The following is a 16146-nucleotide window of genomic DNA, read 5'->3' as shown; positions in this document are numbered from 1 at the left end:
AAAATAATAATTCTGAAACCTCGTTAAGGCTCAATGTGACGCATGATGAAATAATAATTAATTAAACATTGGAAGCAATTAATCACTCTACGGCTGCTAGTAACATCATCTATATACATATACAATAAATCAGTAGAATTCTGTGTGTCTGCACTCGGATGAAAAATGGAAAGAAAGTAATAATAGTAACTAGAGAAGAGTAATAAAACAAACTTTAAAATTATTTTGTCTGTATTTTTGTTTGAATACCCACATCTCCGGAACTACTGGGCGGATTTCCAAAATTATCCACATCCAGATCATTTTTGGAATCTATACTGCTAAATGTTAGAATTGAAATAGCAAATAATTATAATATTATTAGCACGATAGTAATTCTGTCTGTTTGTTACGGTGTTCCACGGCCAAACAGCTGAACCGATTTTGACGAAATTCGGTGTTGAAATAGTTTGAATCCATGGAAAGCAATATAGGCTACCTTTCGTTCCATCTCTTCTTTTCCTTGTCTCCGTCCGCTTGATATATAATGAAGTCCACACGGGCGAAGCTGCAGACGTAAAGGTAGTCAATAAATAATTAATCAATATAATATTTACATGAAATTCGAACCTGATTGAAACGTTGTTGAGGGGAGCTTACAGATAACATCATTAATCACTGTTGAAAGTACTGGTTGATTGTTAATAAAATACCATGTATTTTGAATCTGCAGACCGGTTGCCAGACTTAAAATGTAAAAAAATTATATTAGCTATCGTATTTTGTTGAGGAAATGTACCTTCTACGCACGGATGATAGGAAGAAGCAAGTAGCTCTAGATGGCTACAGTCATCATCATCATCAGGCAGTATAAGTCCACGGCTAGATATGTACTGGTATGGATTTGTACTGGTGGTAGGACTTCTTGTGAGTCTGCACGGGTAGGTACCACCGCCCTGCCTATTTCTGCCGTGAAGCAGTAATGCGTTTCGGTTTGAAGGGAGGAACAGCCGTTGTAACTATACTTGAGACCTTAGAACTTATATCTCAAGGTGGGTGGCGCATTTACGTTGTAGATGTCTATGGGCTCCAGTAACCACTTAACGCGAGGTGGGCTGTGAGCTCGTCCGCCCATCTAAGCAATAAAAAATAAAAATAATAATAAAAATAATAAGGCCAGCCCCTAATCCGCTGTGTCGTCAACTTTGGACCTCTGTCGGATCAGCTCGTTCCTGATTCGATTCTTCAAAGAAACTCCAAGCATAGTCCTCTCCATAGCTCGCTGAGCGGCTTTAAGCTTGTGGACCAACATAGCCGTGAGTGTCCACGTCTCGCACGGTCGCAGACCCGTTATCTTCTGATCAAAAGCCAAACAGACTATAATCGTTATGATATCCTTATCGTTGTGTAAAAAGGCCGTATTGTCAACAAATTGTCGAAAATAATAAAAGGTTAAATAACTCAAACTTTTGATTGGAACCCTTACTTATGGTGTATTTTTTTGTAAACTACCACATGAGTGTAATATAATATTAAGAGCCACTAGTATGTATTGCTTAATTTTTTTGTATCACGATATGTTAAATATCTGTACTAACCAATGTCTATTAGTATCTGTATTGTTTGCTCATTTCCGTTTCCTGTAAAATCTGTCACTCTGTCATTCAAGGAAAAATATAATAATAATAATAATATGTTCTTTCTGCAAAAAAATGTGTATTAATAAAAGAATCGATTAGCATCCAAAATATAGTAAGCTCCTATGATAAACAAAATATCAAAAATCAAAAACAAAAATTTCTAAATAACCGCTTACCTCTAATCTCGGCTATACCAAACATGGCTCTGCACTATTCTAGTTTTTAAATTTATTATTTAACCTCAAATGTAAATCAGCTCATGCGGTAACTCGTTAACATCACGTAGTGCAGTAAAACCAAACTAAAGAGGCGACATGCAACGGTATAAGTCCTGCATTTATAGTTGTAAAAACAATTGGTCGCATACTGCAGCGATACTGCGGACAGAGGAATAGCATGCACTTAATGTATGAAAAAGAAATGAACAAATAGTAAAATTTTATTTTGTAATAAATAAAAAATTCAGACACAGATTCTATTTCATTGTTTATTAGCTATAAATAAAGTTTACGTTAAATTCAATAATTTTTTGAAAATGTTTCATATTAAATTTAAATTCTAAAAGACTAAACCCTGATGTGGCGTGCTGGATGCCGATAGCATCGCTGCCAACGGTACAGGGAACAGCCTACTGACCGACCGACGTTGAACTATACATAACTGCAGCCAAGTTTATGCCGTCCTCGTTTCACACACGTAACGCTCCATTTGTCACTATGTCCTTAGGCTTCTGGCAAACTTCGGTACAACTACATCGGTCAGATTATCGATGATTCGACTCACGAGTTGTTCGAAACCTTTACAGATAAACTGGCGTTCTCTGTATCCGATGTATGTTTAATTTAGATACTCACTTGTGCTGCTCGTTAAGCCCTCACAAAATTGAGTACAATGTATACAATTTTAGGTAATGTTGACTTGAAAGAGATCATCCCAGATTTCCAGAATAAAGAAGACAAACCTATCTATCGTTAAACAAGTGTTTATTATTGCTGTTTGCGTTTCATATAATTTCAATAATTACTATTATTATTAGTATTCTTTTCTTTTTCTATACTCTTCAACTATTATGTACCTATTATATTATACATTTGTACATTATATTGCTTAATACCATTAGTTTATCATTGTTATTGTTGCTTAAATTAATGAACGAGGTCCCGACCCACCTATAGACATCATAACGTAAATGCCATCACCCACCCAGATTGGTGGTAGGATGTCTAATGATGGTAGGACGTCTTGTGAGTCCGCATGGGTAGTTATCACCATCCCGCCTATTTCTGCTATGAAGCAGTAATGCGTTTCGGTTTGAAGGGTGGACTATACTTGAGACCTTAGAACTTATATCTCAAGGTGGGTGGCGCATTTACGTCGTAGATATCTATGTGCTCCAGTAACCACTTAATACCAGGAGGGCTGTGAGCTCGTCGACCAATCTAAGCAATAAAAAAAATACGTTTTTCATTCTATTACGAATGAGAACAATCAGCAGGAAATTCAGGGACTGCTCTTTCCCAGATAAATCTACTTAATCTATAATACCATATTCTACATAGCAATACAGAAACCAAATATTTTAAATCAGTACACATACTAAGTACGACTTGCAATAGTAGAAACAGGTTTTGTTATTCTGTTTAACTAATCTATTGAATTTTGATTGAAAATTAACTTAAATAGATTATTAATATTAACATTAAATTAAATAAAAGTTAGAATTGTATGAGTATTAAGTTAGCTACTTAACGTTTGTAGATTTCCTAACAAACAGGTAAGTATGGCAGTGAATAGCGTCTTAATATATAACACACCGTATTAAATTACCATACACATGCATTTCCTGGTTACAGCAAAAAAAACACATTAACTAACCACTGCACTTTAATATTTTATGTAGGATTTAAAGCATATAATAGGTACTAAGAGGTAATATTTAATTTTATACGGGGCTTAAAATCTACTGCCTCCGTAGATATTTAGCACTAGAGCTAAACCTGAAACTAAATGATAAGACGCCAGGTGCATTTATGCATCAAGCGATGCAACTATGCTAGTGTTCAAATCGAGCGGGCAAATACTAATTTGTATTTTTTTTTTTTTTTTATTGCCCTTGTATGCAGACGAGCATACGGCCCACCTGATGATGAGTGGTTACCGTCGCCCATGGACTTCAGCAATGCCAGAGGCAGAGCCAAGCCGCTGCCTACCGAATAATGATAATATACTTCCATATTAAATGTTCACGATTGACTTCCACTGTAAATCTACTCTACTATATACTTAGTCTGGCCATAAATACTGTTACCATTAAAAATAAACAAAATATTACATTTGAATTTGGAATCTGTCATTTTTATATGATTGCTCATTGAGTTTTCTCATTTTGGCGCCAATACATTGTACAATATTTTGCGATATTAAAATGGAGTGGGGTGATAAAGAGAACCGAATCGCTGTGATAGGTGCAATGAGACCTCCTCTGTTTGTGACAGAAAAAGATCAGGCTGTCCACGTAGTGTTCGTACGAAAAAGGTGGTCAAAGCAGTAAGGGAAATAATTCGACGAAATCCTGTCCGAAAGCAAAAGATTTTATCTCGGGAGATGAAGATAGCACCTAGAACCATGTTGCGTATTTTAAAAGATGACTTAGGACTTGCAGCCTATAAAAGACGTATATTGGTCATTTGTTAACTGATAAGTTAAAAGAGAATAGGGTGGTAAAATCGAAACAACTACTGAAGCGGTACGCAAAGGGAGGCATAGAAAAATTTTGTTTACGGATGAGACAATTTTTACAATTGAGCAACATACCATTCTTGAGAAGGTAGTGAAGCCCCTTAACAACACCATGTTCAATAAACAAGAATGGTCCTTCCAGCAAGACTCGGCGCCAGGTCATAAAGCTCGGTCTACGCAGTCTTGGTTGGAAACGAACGTTTCGGACTTCATCAGAGCTGAAGACTGGCCGTCGCCTAGTCCCGATCTTAATCCGCTGGATTATGATTTATGGTCAGTTTTAGAGAGTACGGCTTGCTCTAAACGCCATGATAATTTGGAGTCCCTAAAACAATCCGTACGATTGGCAGGGAAAAAATTTCCCATGGAAAGAGTGCGTGCTTCTTTTTTTTTTTTTTTTTTATAACAAGTAAGAGACAAACGAGCAAGACGGGTCACCTGATGGTAAGTGATTCACCGCCGCCCACGGTCACCAGCGTTTACGCCAGTGCGTTGCCTACCCTTCAGATAAGAATATGCTCTTTTCTTGAATAACCCAATGTCGCAGTTGTTGGGGAAGACCGCTGATGGCAACGAATTCCAGAGATTTACTGTGCGTGGCAGAAAACTGTTTTTAAAACGCATTGTAGTGGAACGCCAACCATCCAGATGGTGCGGATGATAGTTCCGGCGAGACGATCGGTTGCGAAAATCAGTGGCTTCTATTAAATTGAACAACTCCTCGGAACACTCCCCATTGTAAATTCTGTAAAGTATGCATAGGGAAGATAAATCCCTACGCAGTGCCAAAGGATCTAGCCGATCGGTAAGTACAGGATCGTCGACAATCCGAGATGCCCTACGTTGAATTCGGTCAAAGGGAGATAGCTGATAACCCGGAGCCCCGGCCCAAAGGTGGCAACAATACTCCATGTGAGGCCGCACCTGCGCCTTATACAGCTTAAGGCGGTGAGCCGGCTTGAAGTACTGTTTGGCCCTGTTGAGTACTCCGAGTTTTTTGGAGGCCATTTTAGCCTTGCTCTCCAAATGACCGCCAAACTGGACAACACTCGAAATGTCTACGCCCAGAATGCCCATGTTCGGCTTGGCACAAAGGTGAGTGTTTCCGAAGAGTGGCGATGCGACAAAGGGGGCTTTTTTTTTTTTAGCGGTAAACGCGCAAACTTGAGTCTTAGAAGGGTTAAACTGGACTAGATTTAGTCCCCCCCAATCGGAAATCTTCACAAGGGATGATTCGATTTCAGACACAAGTTTGTTCCGACACTCATCGACGTGATCCCGAGAGATATTGCTGCGGCCGAAATACAGTGCATCCACGGTACTGTCATCCGCATAGCAATGAATGCCACTGGTATGCAACAAATCATTGATATGCAGAATGAACAATGTCGGGGATAACACGCAGCCTTGGGGAACACCAGCATTTACGGTCCGGGGGTCCGAGCATGAGCCGTCTACGACGACTTTAACTCTCCGTTCCGCAAGGAAACTGCCGATCCACCTACAAAGTCTCTCAGGAAGCCCATAGGAAGGAAGCTTCGATAGTAAGGCTTTATGCCAAACCCGATCGAAGGCTTTCGCAATGTCCAAACTAACGCCTAGTGCCTCACCCCTACTCTCAACCGCCTGCGCCCAACGGTGAGTTAGTAAAGCCAAAAGATCACCAGCTGATCGGCCTTTGCGGAAGCCATATTGGCGGTCGCTGATCAGCTGGTGCTCTTCCAGGTAGCCCATGAGCTGGCGGTTGATTATGGATTCCATAATTTTGGAGAGCAAGGAGGTGATAGCGATAGGCCTGTAGTTGGACGGATCTGAGCGGTCGCCTTTTTTAGGGATCGGGTGTACTAGAGCCGTCTTCCATGAATGTGGGACAACGCCGAGGACATAAGAGTGTCTGAATAAGCGCGTTAAAACCGGTGCCAGCTCTGGAGCACACACCTTCAGCACAATAGGAGATATTCCATCGGGCCCACTCGACTTGTTGACATCCAGGGAGAATAATGCTTTCCGCACAGCACACTGTGTGAAGCGGACGTCCGCCATTGTGGTTTCACACCTCGGGATGGTAGGAGGAGTGTTCCCCCTGTCGTCAAGAGTCGAGTTTTCCGCAAAGATAGAGCCAAGAAGATCGGCTTTCTCCCTTGCGGAATAGGCCAATGAACCATCCTCCCCACGCAAAGGTGGAAGCGTCGACCGACAGAAATTACCCTGGACAGCCTTGGCGAGAGACCAGAACGCACGAGAGCCAGATGGCAGGCGCGCCAGTCTCTCGCCAATTCTCCCAACGTAATTTGACTTTGCCAATGCAATTTGCTTCTTAAAGAACCTGGAAGCAGAGTTGTACTTCTTCTTGAGTGAGTCAGAGTTTACATCCTTAGCGGCCTTTGCCATAGCCCAAGCCTGGTAGCATTCCCGCTTGCGACGATGTGCGTCACGGCAGGACCCACCAAACCAGGGCCGAGACCTACCACCGACAGGCACCGCTGAGCTAGGAACAAACAATTCCATGCCCTGCAGCACGACGCCGGCAACCGAGTCAGCGCAGGTGCTAGGATCCTCTGACTTGAAGCAAATCTGCCCCCATGGGTAGGATGCAAAGAAAGAGCGCATCCCGTTCCAGTCTGCTGACCTGTAGTGCCAAACACGTCGTCTACCAGATGGAAGTGGTTGTGACGAGACGGTGAGAGGCACCACGCTCCGAACTAGGCAATGGTCCGATGACCCGAGAGGAGCATCGACCCATACCCGAATGGGTTCGGGGCGAGAGGTCAGCAGAAGGTCCAATAAGGAAGGCGAATGGTCTTCCACATCCGGCACACGTGTGGGAGAAGGTACCATCTGCGTCAGACCATTGGCAATGGCAAAATCGTGAGCAGACCTTCCCGCATGGTCAGTACGTGTTGACCCAAGCCAGTCAGAGTGGTGGGCATTAAAGTCGCCCAAAACCACTATTTCTGCGGTAGGAATCTGCTCAAGTATTCTGTCAGTGGACACCTGCAGGTGCTCGAAGAGCCGGTCAATTTCCGAATTTCCGCTATGAGACCTGTAAAGGCACGCGTAGACGCGAATGTGATCCTCACAATCGACGCGCACCCAAAGGGTCGACAGGTCTCTGCCTTCAAGACTGCTGAGCCTACGGTAACAAATTCCCTCCCTGATGTACACACACACGCCGGCGCGTGGCACAAAAATGTGCTCCAGGCTATAGGCCGGGTACTTTAGATATGAAGTGTCAGTTGGGGAGGAAATCTGCGTCTCCGTCAGGAAAAGCACATCTGGCCTTTCCGTCTCGAGATGGTGGTGGACGGCATTTAAGTTCGAGTGAAGTCCCCTGATGTTAGAAAAATCCACTGCTAAAGTGGAGGGGGACTTCCTCGTTATTGGGCTCAGTTTGCACCCAGCAGCTGTGATAAACGACGCTTGATGTGCCCCCCCAGAATACGATGGGCAGCCTGAGCCAGAGCGAGAGGATAGCATCTCTCGCTCTCGCTCAGAGAGGGATTCTCCAGTCTCTAAGAGACTGGTACCCTCCTGGGGTATTTTATTTGTATCACTCGTCGCCATCACAAAAATCAAAAATAGCATAAGGGGTGGGGAAGGAAAGGGAAGGAGAAAGGTCACAGAGGGTGAGGAATTGTGGGACAGGGAATAAAAAGACAGGAAGGGGCCAACTGATACTCATTCCCACACGCAACGCAACAGTCCCTAGAAAATCTGTTGCGATACGTGTAGTATAATGAAAGTGCCAGTTGCTATTTGGGCCCCGAGGTAGAGGGATAAGGGCACCGGGACTCTCACTCACCAGTCGAAACGCGGTGGCCTCTAGGAGGCCCCCACTTCACGCTGATTTTCTGTGAGAGGGTAGTGTTTCACCGGTCGATCCTGCCCACCTACGTGCTACAGCGAACTGCAGACTTGGATCTACTACTCTTAATTGTTCAACTCTTAATAATTCTATTGATAACTGGCCTCAACGTTTAAAGGACTGTACTGCAGCCAATGGAAACCACTTCGAATAAGCTTTTTATACTTTAAATTGTTTTATATTTATGTATTAAACCAACACACTGTAAAAGTAATAAATGTTAACCAATTATTATTTTCAGAATTATTAAGCTGGATTAGGAAATAGTTTTTCACTGTTTTTAGACACTCGGGTGATATTAGCAAGCAAAGAAAAATCAAATTTATTTAAAAAAATCTTTCGCATCTGTTTTATTTCCGGGGACGAAACAGGAAAATGAGGATATCGATTTCGACTCTAACATTTGTATTTTTAGCCCGACTATAAATCGCTGATGCCCCTTTCGTTATAAGGAAGTTTGAGGGATGAAATGCAATATGAAAACGTTTACTAGAAAAAATATCGAAACCCGTATTACCATTGAACGTGCAAGCCACCTTACAACATTGAACACGTTCGTATAATGGTACAAGCGGCCCGCTCCGGCTCCGCTCGGGTCTTTACCAAAAATTTCAACGATATTTGACGTTGTTTTATTTTTTTAAATAAAATAACACTTATTGCGGCATAACTATAATACATATGCTGTCGCGACACTTTTTGTAAATAATAATGTGTTCTATAAGTCGTAGTACATTATTTTATTCTATCATCAATAATTTTCGCAGGGCACGCGAAGTAAAGAATATTTTACGTAATTTTTTTACACCTTGGGTTACATTATTGGAGTTTTAGTAAAGATCCCAAATTTTTTTGAAAAAGATTATAGCCTATGTCACTCGGAAATAGTGTAGCTTCCAAACAGTGAAAGATTTTTTCAAATCGGTTCAGTGGTTTCGGAGCCTATTCAATACAAACAAACAAACAAATCTTTCCTCTTTATAATATTAGAATTGATAACGCACGCACCGTTAAGATTATGTTCCGGAGCACTTAAGAATGCATCCTGTTTATGTTGTTTAGTTGGACGGCAGTACACATGCTTGCGTCATGGATCAATGCGGCGGTGGAGTCGGACGTAACATGGCAGAAGCACTATGGAGACTGCGGGGCGGACGTACAAAACTTCTGACCGCCATAGGCGACGATGCCGATGGAAAATACTTAGAAGAGATTGCACCAGGCCTGATACTGAACGGTTTGTTTATATGCTATATTGCTATTCTATGCTATGGTATCCTTAGCTTAGCACTAAACATACCATAACCGGTCAAATGACCCATTTTGAACTTTTGCATTGAAAATGCACGTATGATCTTATTGCTTTTGTAATGACTTCATGACTTTTTCTTACCAATTAATCTACAGTTATTATACCTACTATTTTTTTGTTATGTTTTGTTTATTTTGAGTAATATTTGTCGTATAACGTTATCTACCCGCTATGATAGAAAAGGTACCAGTAAGTGTTGGTGTGATTAGTGTTAGGTAGTCGTATCGAGCAATGCGATTGTGCCCGTGTTCTAATCTTGCAGCTAGCAATTTCTCTAATAAAATATAAGGCTAACCCATGTTCACGAAAACATCACATCAACAAACATCACACAACAATCGCTTAGGAACACAAAGAATAAATATTTATTCGACACTGCGATCCTTGAGGTGTATCTATTTTGTACTAATATTCCCTTATATCCGCTACTCGTGATATTTAAACAACACCTGCATGATTTTAAATTAAACGTCTATAAAAACCTTAATCCGGATGTTCATTGCCATTATTATGTCCATTATCGACCTTGCTGGGCCATCGTATCCATAAAGTAAGAATGTGATTCTCCCTTAAATAGCCTCGAAGTCGCATCAATCAAGTTTAATTTTTCTTCAAGTACTTACTTTCAGGAGCTTTCAAGTGCCAAAATGCGCGGACAAGGCCCAAGGCTTACTGGTGGTAGGACCTCTTGTGAGTCCGCGCGGGTGGGTACCACCACCCTGCCTATTTCTGCCGTGAAGCAGTAATGCGTTTCGGTTTGAGGGTGGGGCAGCCGTTGTAACTATACTGAGATCTTATAACTTATATCTCAAGGTGAGTGGCGCATTTACTTTATAGATGTCCATGGGCTCCAGTAACCACTTAACAACAGGTGGGCTGTGAGGTCGTCCTAAGCAATAAAAAAAAGGCCCCAAGTAAATTTCTAGCTGAGTTTTAAATAGAAAATCTTACTTAAATTATTGAAACTTAGAATCTCTATTTGAACAGCCAATAAAAATGTCCGTGGAGTTTTACTATTTACTACACACTCAGTTAATCTAATTTATAAACAGGATGCGCCGTAAAGAACGGTCGGACGCCAACATATGCGGCAGTGATGGATTCCCGGGGAGAATGCCTTCTAGGTCTCGGCGACATGGCATTACACAATGACATCACCGTCGACAGGGTGAGACCTAATTTGTTACGTTAAAATACACGGACCAACATCGTTGGATATTTTTTTAATTACAGAATTGTAAACGCTTATTTTCTTCATTCTGAACAAGCTTAGGCATAGAAATGACTTATAGACACACTTAAAATTCAATATCAAGCAATGTGACAATGCTGGGACTCAATTCCAGATGAGACGAACTATTTCCACGATAAATATTGAGAAATCAAACTACTAAAAATTGTATAAAGTGCGGTAGGCAATACTGGTGAGAATATTGTAAGCCCGCACGGATAGGTTTCACAAAAATCTCTTATTTTGGCAGTAAAGCAGTAAGACATTCCGATTTGAAGGGTATGACTACAGTTATACAATCCAATTGAGACGTATGTGTCAATATAGGTTAGCCATAACAAAATAATTTCAATCATTAAATTTCGGCAGGTAAACAATAATATGACGGTATTAGAAAGGGCTCCACTTGTAGTTCTCGATGGCAACGTCCCACAAATTACTATGGACCATGTCTTAGAGCAATGTCAACGGCTTCGAAAACCTGGTAAGTTTGTAGAACGCTTTTGAGAATATAGAAATGAAATAGCATTCATGAGCGAACTTTCCTAGCCTCAAATCGCAATTTCAGCTTCTAGCAACTTGACTGTGCTCGTAGTGTGCAGGTTATTTCTGCTTTTCCAATATAAAAGTCCAACAATGTTGGTGCGACGGTGAGTAAAAGATGTTTTCAACCACGTTCTTTGGTTAAAAAAAGGAAAACATATTTATCTAAAATAAGTATTTAATATGCTACAAATTTCTGCCACATTAAATAGCATTAAGTGTCATGATTACCCTAAATTTGAAGAAAAACTTTTTAAATACGTTTAAAATATTAAAAAAGAAAATAGATTATAGAATTAAACTGTCCTTAGTAAAATCTAAAAATTGAAACAAATGTTCAATGAGTTTCAATTATCGTACAAAGTACTAAGGCCTCAATATTTCTAAGTACATTTTTTTATTTTTGTCTTTATTTTAGTAATAGTTTGGTAAAACTACAAACTGCTTAAAACTATAATTAAATTACATACTAAATGCCAATTAATTCATTTGGACGGATTTTTATTCGGAGATTCTCGTCAGACTTGTAAGAACATTTTTAAGTATTGTACCATTAATGATCTGGATATAATCACAATAAAAATTAAGTAAAAAAATATTATATGTATATAGTGTGATGAATTGTAAATAATATTAACATGACCACTATTATGGTAAATATGTATGATCAATTGTAGACACATAAATTTCATGAAACAAACAAGGTCTGTGGAAATTTTTGTGACAATTCAATATTCAGTGCAAATTGTAATGAATAAGTGTGTGTCGATTTTATTTTTGGTTAGCAATCAAAACAACATCATTTCCACTGACGCTGTTGCTGTTGCTGCAATTGGTCCCGGAGTTGGTTAAGGGTGTGTTCAGGTTGACTATGTTGCATTTGAGCGACAAGATTTTTCGCCTCCAAGCGAAGTTTATATAATTTTCGAAACTCCAAATACAGGAAAATCGATGCCAAACCTATAACCAAAAAAAATATATGAACATGGTATTCCCGCCCACTCCATTTGTAAAAATATTAAAGTTTATACATGTCATAGGTAATATGAAACTCTCCAAAATCTAATTGGTTTATAGATATCTATGCGACTAGCTTTAGCTTTAGATTTCTTTAAAAACTGATTCTATAGCTACTAAAAGTCGAAAGCATAAAAAAATGAGTTGTCGTTGCCTAAAGGATAAGATGTCCGGTGCATCTAGCGATGCAACGGTGTTCGAATCCCGCGGGCGGGTACCAAATTTTCTAATTAAAAACGTAGGTAATTAACAAATGTTCAGGATTGACTTCCATGATGAAGAAATAACATCGTGTCATAAAAATCAAACCCGCACAATTTTAATTTGCGTAATTACTGGTGGTAGAACCTCTTGTGAGTCCGCACGGGTAGTTACCACCAGCCTGCCTATTTCAGCCGTGAAGCAGTAATGCGTTTCGATTTGAAGGGTGGGGCAGCTGTTCTAACTATACCAAGCCCTTAGAACTCATATCTCAAGGTGGGTGGCGGCATTTACGTTGTACATGCCTATGGGCTTCGGTGACACTTTAACACCAGCTTGGCTGTGAGCGCGTCCACCCATCTATGATATAATTATTTTTTATCAAAATGATTTCATAGATTTGATTGTATGTTTCTGGTTATGATAATTATAAAACAAACCCAGCTGCTGCCCTAAGAAAAAAATACATATTATTAGGGTATATAGGGTATTAATAAATAAATAAATATTTACTAACAATCACGCCACGTTAACTGGTCCCATGATAAGTTCGTAAAGAGCTTGTGTTACAGGTACCAGATAACGGAAATAAATGTAAGATTTTTATTATACACATACATATATTTAATATACATCCATAACCCTGGAAAAGACATTTATATTTATCATACAAATATCTCCCCTTGGCGGGATTCGAACCCGCGACCCCCTTGTGTAGTGACCATGTCACTTACCACTACACCAGACGGCCGTTTGTATTGTCTTGTATTGTATACAGGAATCAGATTACTTATCACAGAACATATGGCAAAAAAGGCAAAGATCTGCCCATGACCTGTTACTATGTTCGAATAATTACAACAGAAGCTACTTGTCAATCAATTCAGATCTGAACTCCTGATTACCTCTGGATTATCAAATTTCAATGGATACAATGAAATATAATTTACTCCTATCGAAGATGGGCTTCAAAAAGTTATACACTGCAGGGAGTTTGCTTTTAATAATGATACAATAATCATTGATCATGTATGTCCCAAATTCTTGCACAATCATACACCAAGTATAATACAGTATTTTGCTTTCAATATATGAAATAAGTACATACCAAATAATATAAAGGAAATAACCGCAAATGCATAGGACCAAGACAAAACATTGAATGAAGGATACAAGAGCCAGTCACGTCTGTAGCAGTTCCCACCGAATATTGCCACAGCAAGAAAGAGGAAAGCACCTGTAACATAAGTTTATAATCAATTTTATACACATATGAGGAAAGACATACACAGCATTTTTGCTAAAGTTGCAAATAATTCTGACACATTTTCATTATAGTATATTTATAATAAGTTATGGCATATTTAGAAATGCAGACATGGTCAAGTGTGGACACAATTCCTTACATGCAACAACCCAATTTTTTTTATATCTAAGGATGTCATAAATAGGTCAGGATGATTGGACTCTCAGATTGTAAAATAACAGTTGACTTCCTCTTTCACTTCACATGTAATCACACTAATTCATAGTATCAGTCAATTTTATAATTTTGTAGGTATTCATTTTTTTAGTCATGGTTCTTGCAACATAGAAGTAACATTGTAAACAGTAATGTCCTAATCTAATCATTGCCACAGGTTTGTACTAGTGCATAATCACAAATCTACAAATACACTAGCCTTTTACCTGCCTATTTAGGTAATAATATTTCCAATCTTTATTCTAGAAAATTCTGGTAGAAAATGTTTTTGTTTAACTTAAACTAGACATTAATATCTTTGAAGAGTAAGAAGTTCAGTGAATTCCTTCTCTTCTCTTTATCTTAATTTCAGAATAATTAAATGACTATTTCAAAACCACACATACTGTGACTATTTATTACATAAGAAACTTTTTTCCTATGAAACTAAGGCATTGATCAGGATATGTATGCAATGCTATGATAAGCAAGGATATGTATGCTTAATGCGTTTTTTTTAAAGAGGAAGGCTTATATGTATAATAACATCTATTAAATAGTGGAGAAATCAATAATAAATTACAGTTTCCAAAGCAAAGCGCGGGCAGGTCACTAGTATGTTATAATGTATATTTCAAAGTATTCAACAAACAATAAAACTTACTAGAAACTGCTACCATAATGAATGAATAGAACACAAAGATCCATTCATAACGAAGCACAGTCTTCAATGGCCAACGAACAATGACACATGCCAATAAAACCTGGGCTGCAAATGACAACATCAGCGCAACTGTCACGAAAAACTGCACAGCCATTAACCATCCGGGCAACAGCCAATGCTTGATTGCATAATATTCCTAAAAGCCATGAATATTAATTGTGAAAAGAAGTAGTTGTAAGTGGGTACTCATTACTCATTACTCCGAAAAGTAGCTCAATTTCTTAACTAAATATCTTATACTTATAGTTAATTGAATAAAAAACCAAAACTTTATAATTAAGTAGAAAGGTATTTTAGCAGTTAATTTGTATACTTGCTAACTACATACTTGGCTGTATATATAGTGACACCCATCAAACTTTTTGTCAAACCGGTAACCAGGGAACCTGAAATTATCAAAGCAATACTCCCACAGTCCCATATGTTTGAATGGAGAGAACATTTCTGGATATGATTCAATCCAGTAAGGACCAGCAAATGAAAGAAGGAGAAATAAAGCCCCCACATAGGTGATACTGGCTCCAATGAGCGTAGCATCTGTAACAATTTTTATACTTCAATTATGAAACATTTTAATGGGTTTTCACAAGTCCTAGACATACGATTTAATGAACTTAAATATTTTAAAATTTAATAGATTTATTAGACCTCTATAGAATTATGTACTTGTACTATATTTCATTTAGCCTTCGCAAATATCGATCCGGGAATAATTAAATATCTTTGTACTTGACAAACTATGTACTTAACGTCTTATACATAGCTCCTAATAGCAGGAATAACAAAAAGAAACGACAGTAAGTGATTTAAACTTAAAATACAGTAAATTAACGTCTGTAAATAAAAGAACTAAGGGCGTGACAACGGAAATTAATACTACTTACTTGATGCTTTAGGATATTCATTATCAGCAGTCATATTTACAGCCACCAATCGAGTATAGTTTAATAAAATACTTGAATTATTGTTTATCAAATACAACTCTCTTTCATAAATGTGTGTACTGTTAATATTATTGCATGTTGGATGTTAATTAGTGAATTTGAACTTCTAAAGAGTTTGATTATGTAGGTACCTGTACCTACCTACTTAGTTTTGTTGTTGTTTTGTTTTTTGCACTTGGACAGGCAAAGGGAATATAGTTCATGTTATATTTGTAAAAGTTCTTCACTTTAGCACACATATCAAGGACCGATGACAATACAATAATTCAATAATTTTTCCCATTCTCGTAACCAAAAATCTTCAGGGTTAGCAATTTCATATATCCGAAAACATTAGTTTTTTGAGCAAAGTTCTTGTTTGGGCTGCGTACATGAATGACCCCCACACTTTTTACAAGTTATATTAAGCTTTTTAGTTCAGCTTCAGTACAAGTGAATTTGGATCCTATAGACTATTATATTTTATTTTAATCAAATATGAACTTAACC

General features: G+C 38.7%; 2 protein-coding genes across 5 annotated transcripts in view; one reads left to right on the top strand and one right to left on the bottom strand.

Moving 5' to 3' along the window:
* The window catches only part of LOC114248952 (uncharacterized), a 120324-nt gene that overhangs the window by 91251 nt on the left and 12927 nt on the right, over window positions 1-16146 (top strand). For all 4 annotated transcript variants that reach the window (XM_089732935.1, XM_028182391.2, XM_028182392.2 and 1 more), the window contains exons 8-10: window positions 9286-9460; window positions 10588-10703; window positions 11136-11250. In XM_089732935.1, coding sequence (XP_089589061.1) covers window positions 9286-9460; window positions 10588-10703; window positions 11136-11250 — 406 coding nt within the window. The remainder of the gene's footprint in view (window positions 1-9285; window positions 9461-10587; window positions 10704-11135; window positions 11251-16146) is intronic.
* Window positions 11470-15807, bottom strand: pck (Claudin superfamily protein pickel). Its single transcript, XM_028182399.2, has 5 exons — window positions 15598-15807; window positions 15042-15250; window positions 14654-14849; window positions 13636-13764; window positions 11470-12269 (listed from the first exon to the last, which is right to left on the bottom strand). The coding sequence occupies exons 1-5, from the start codon at window positions 15629-15631 to the stop codon at window positions 12109-12111; spliced, it is 729 nt and encodes a 242-aa protein (XP_028038200.2). The 5' UTR covers window positions 15632-15807; the 3' UTR covers window positions 11470-12108.

This window comes from Bombyx mandarina, chromosome 15, assembly GCF_030267445.1.
Source record: "Bombyx mandarina strain Sakado chromosome 15, ASM3026744v2".
Classification (NCBI taxonomy): domain Eukaryota; kingdom Metazoa; phylum Arthropoda; class Insecta; order Lepidoptera; family Bombycidae; genus Bombyx; species Bombyx mandarina.
This window is presented reverse-complemented; position numbering and strand designations above follow the sequence as displayed.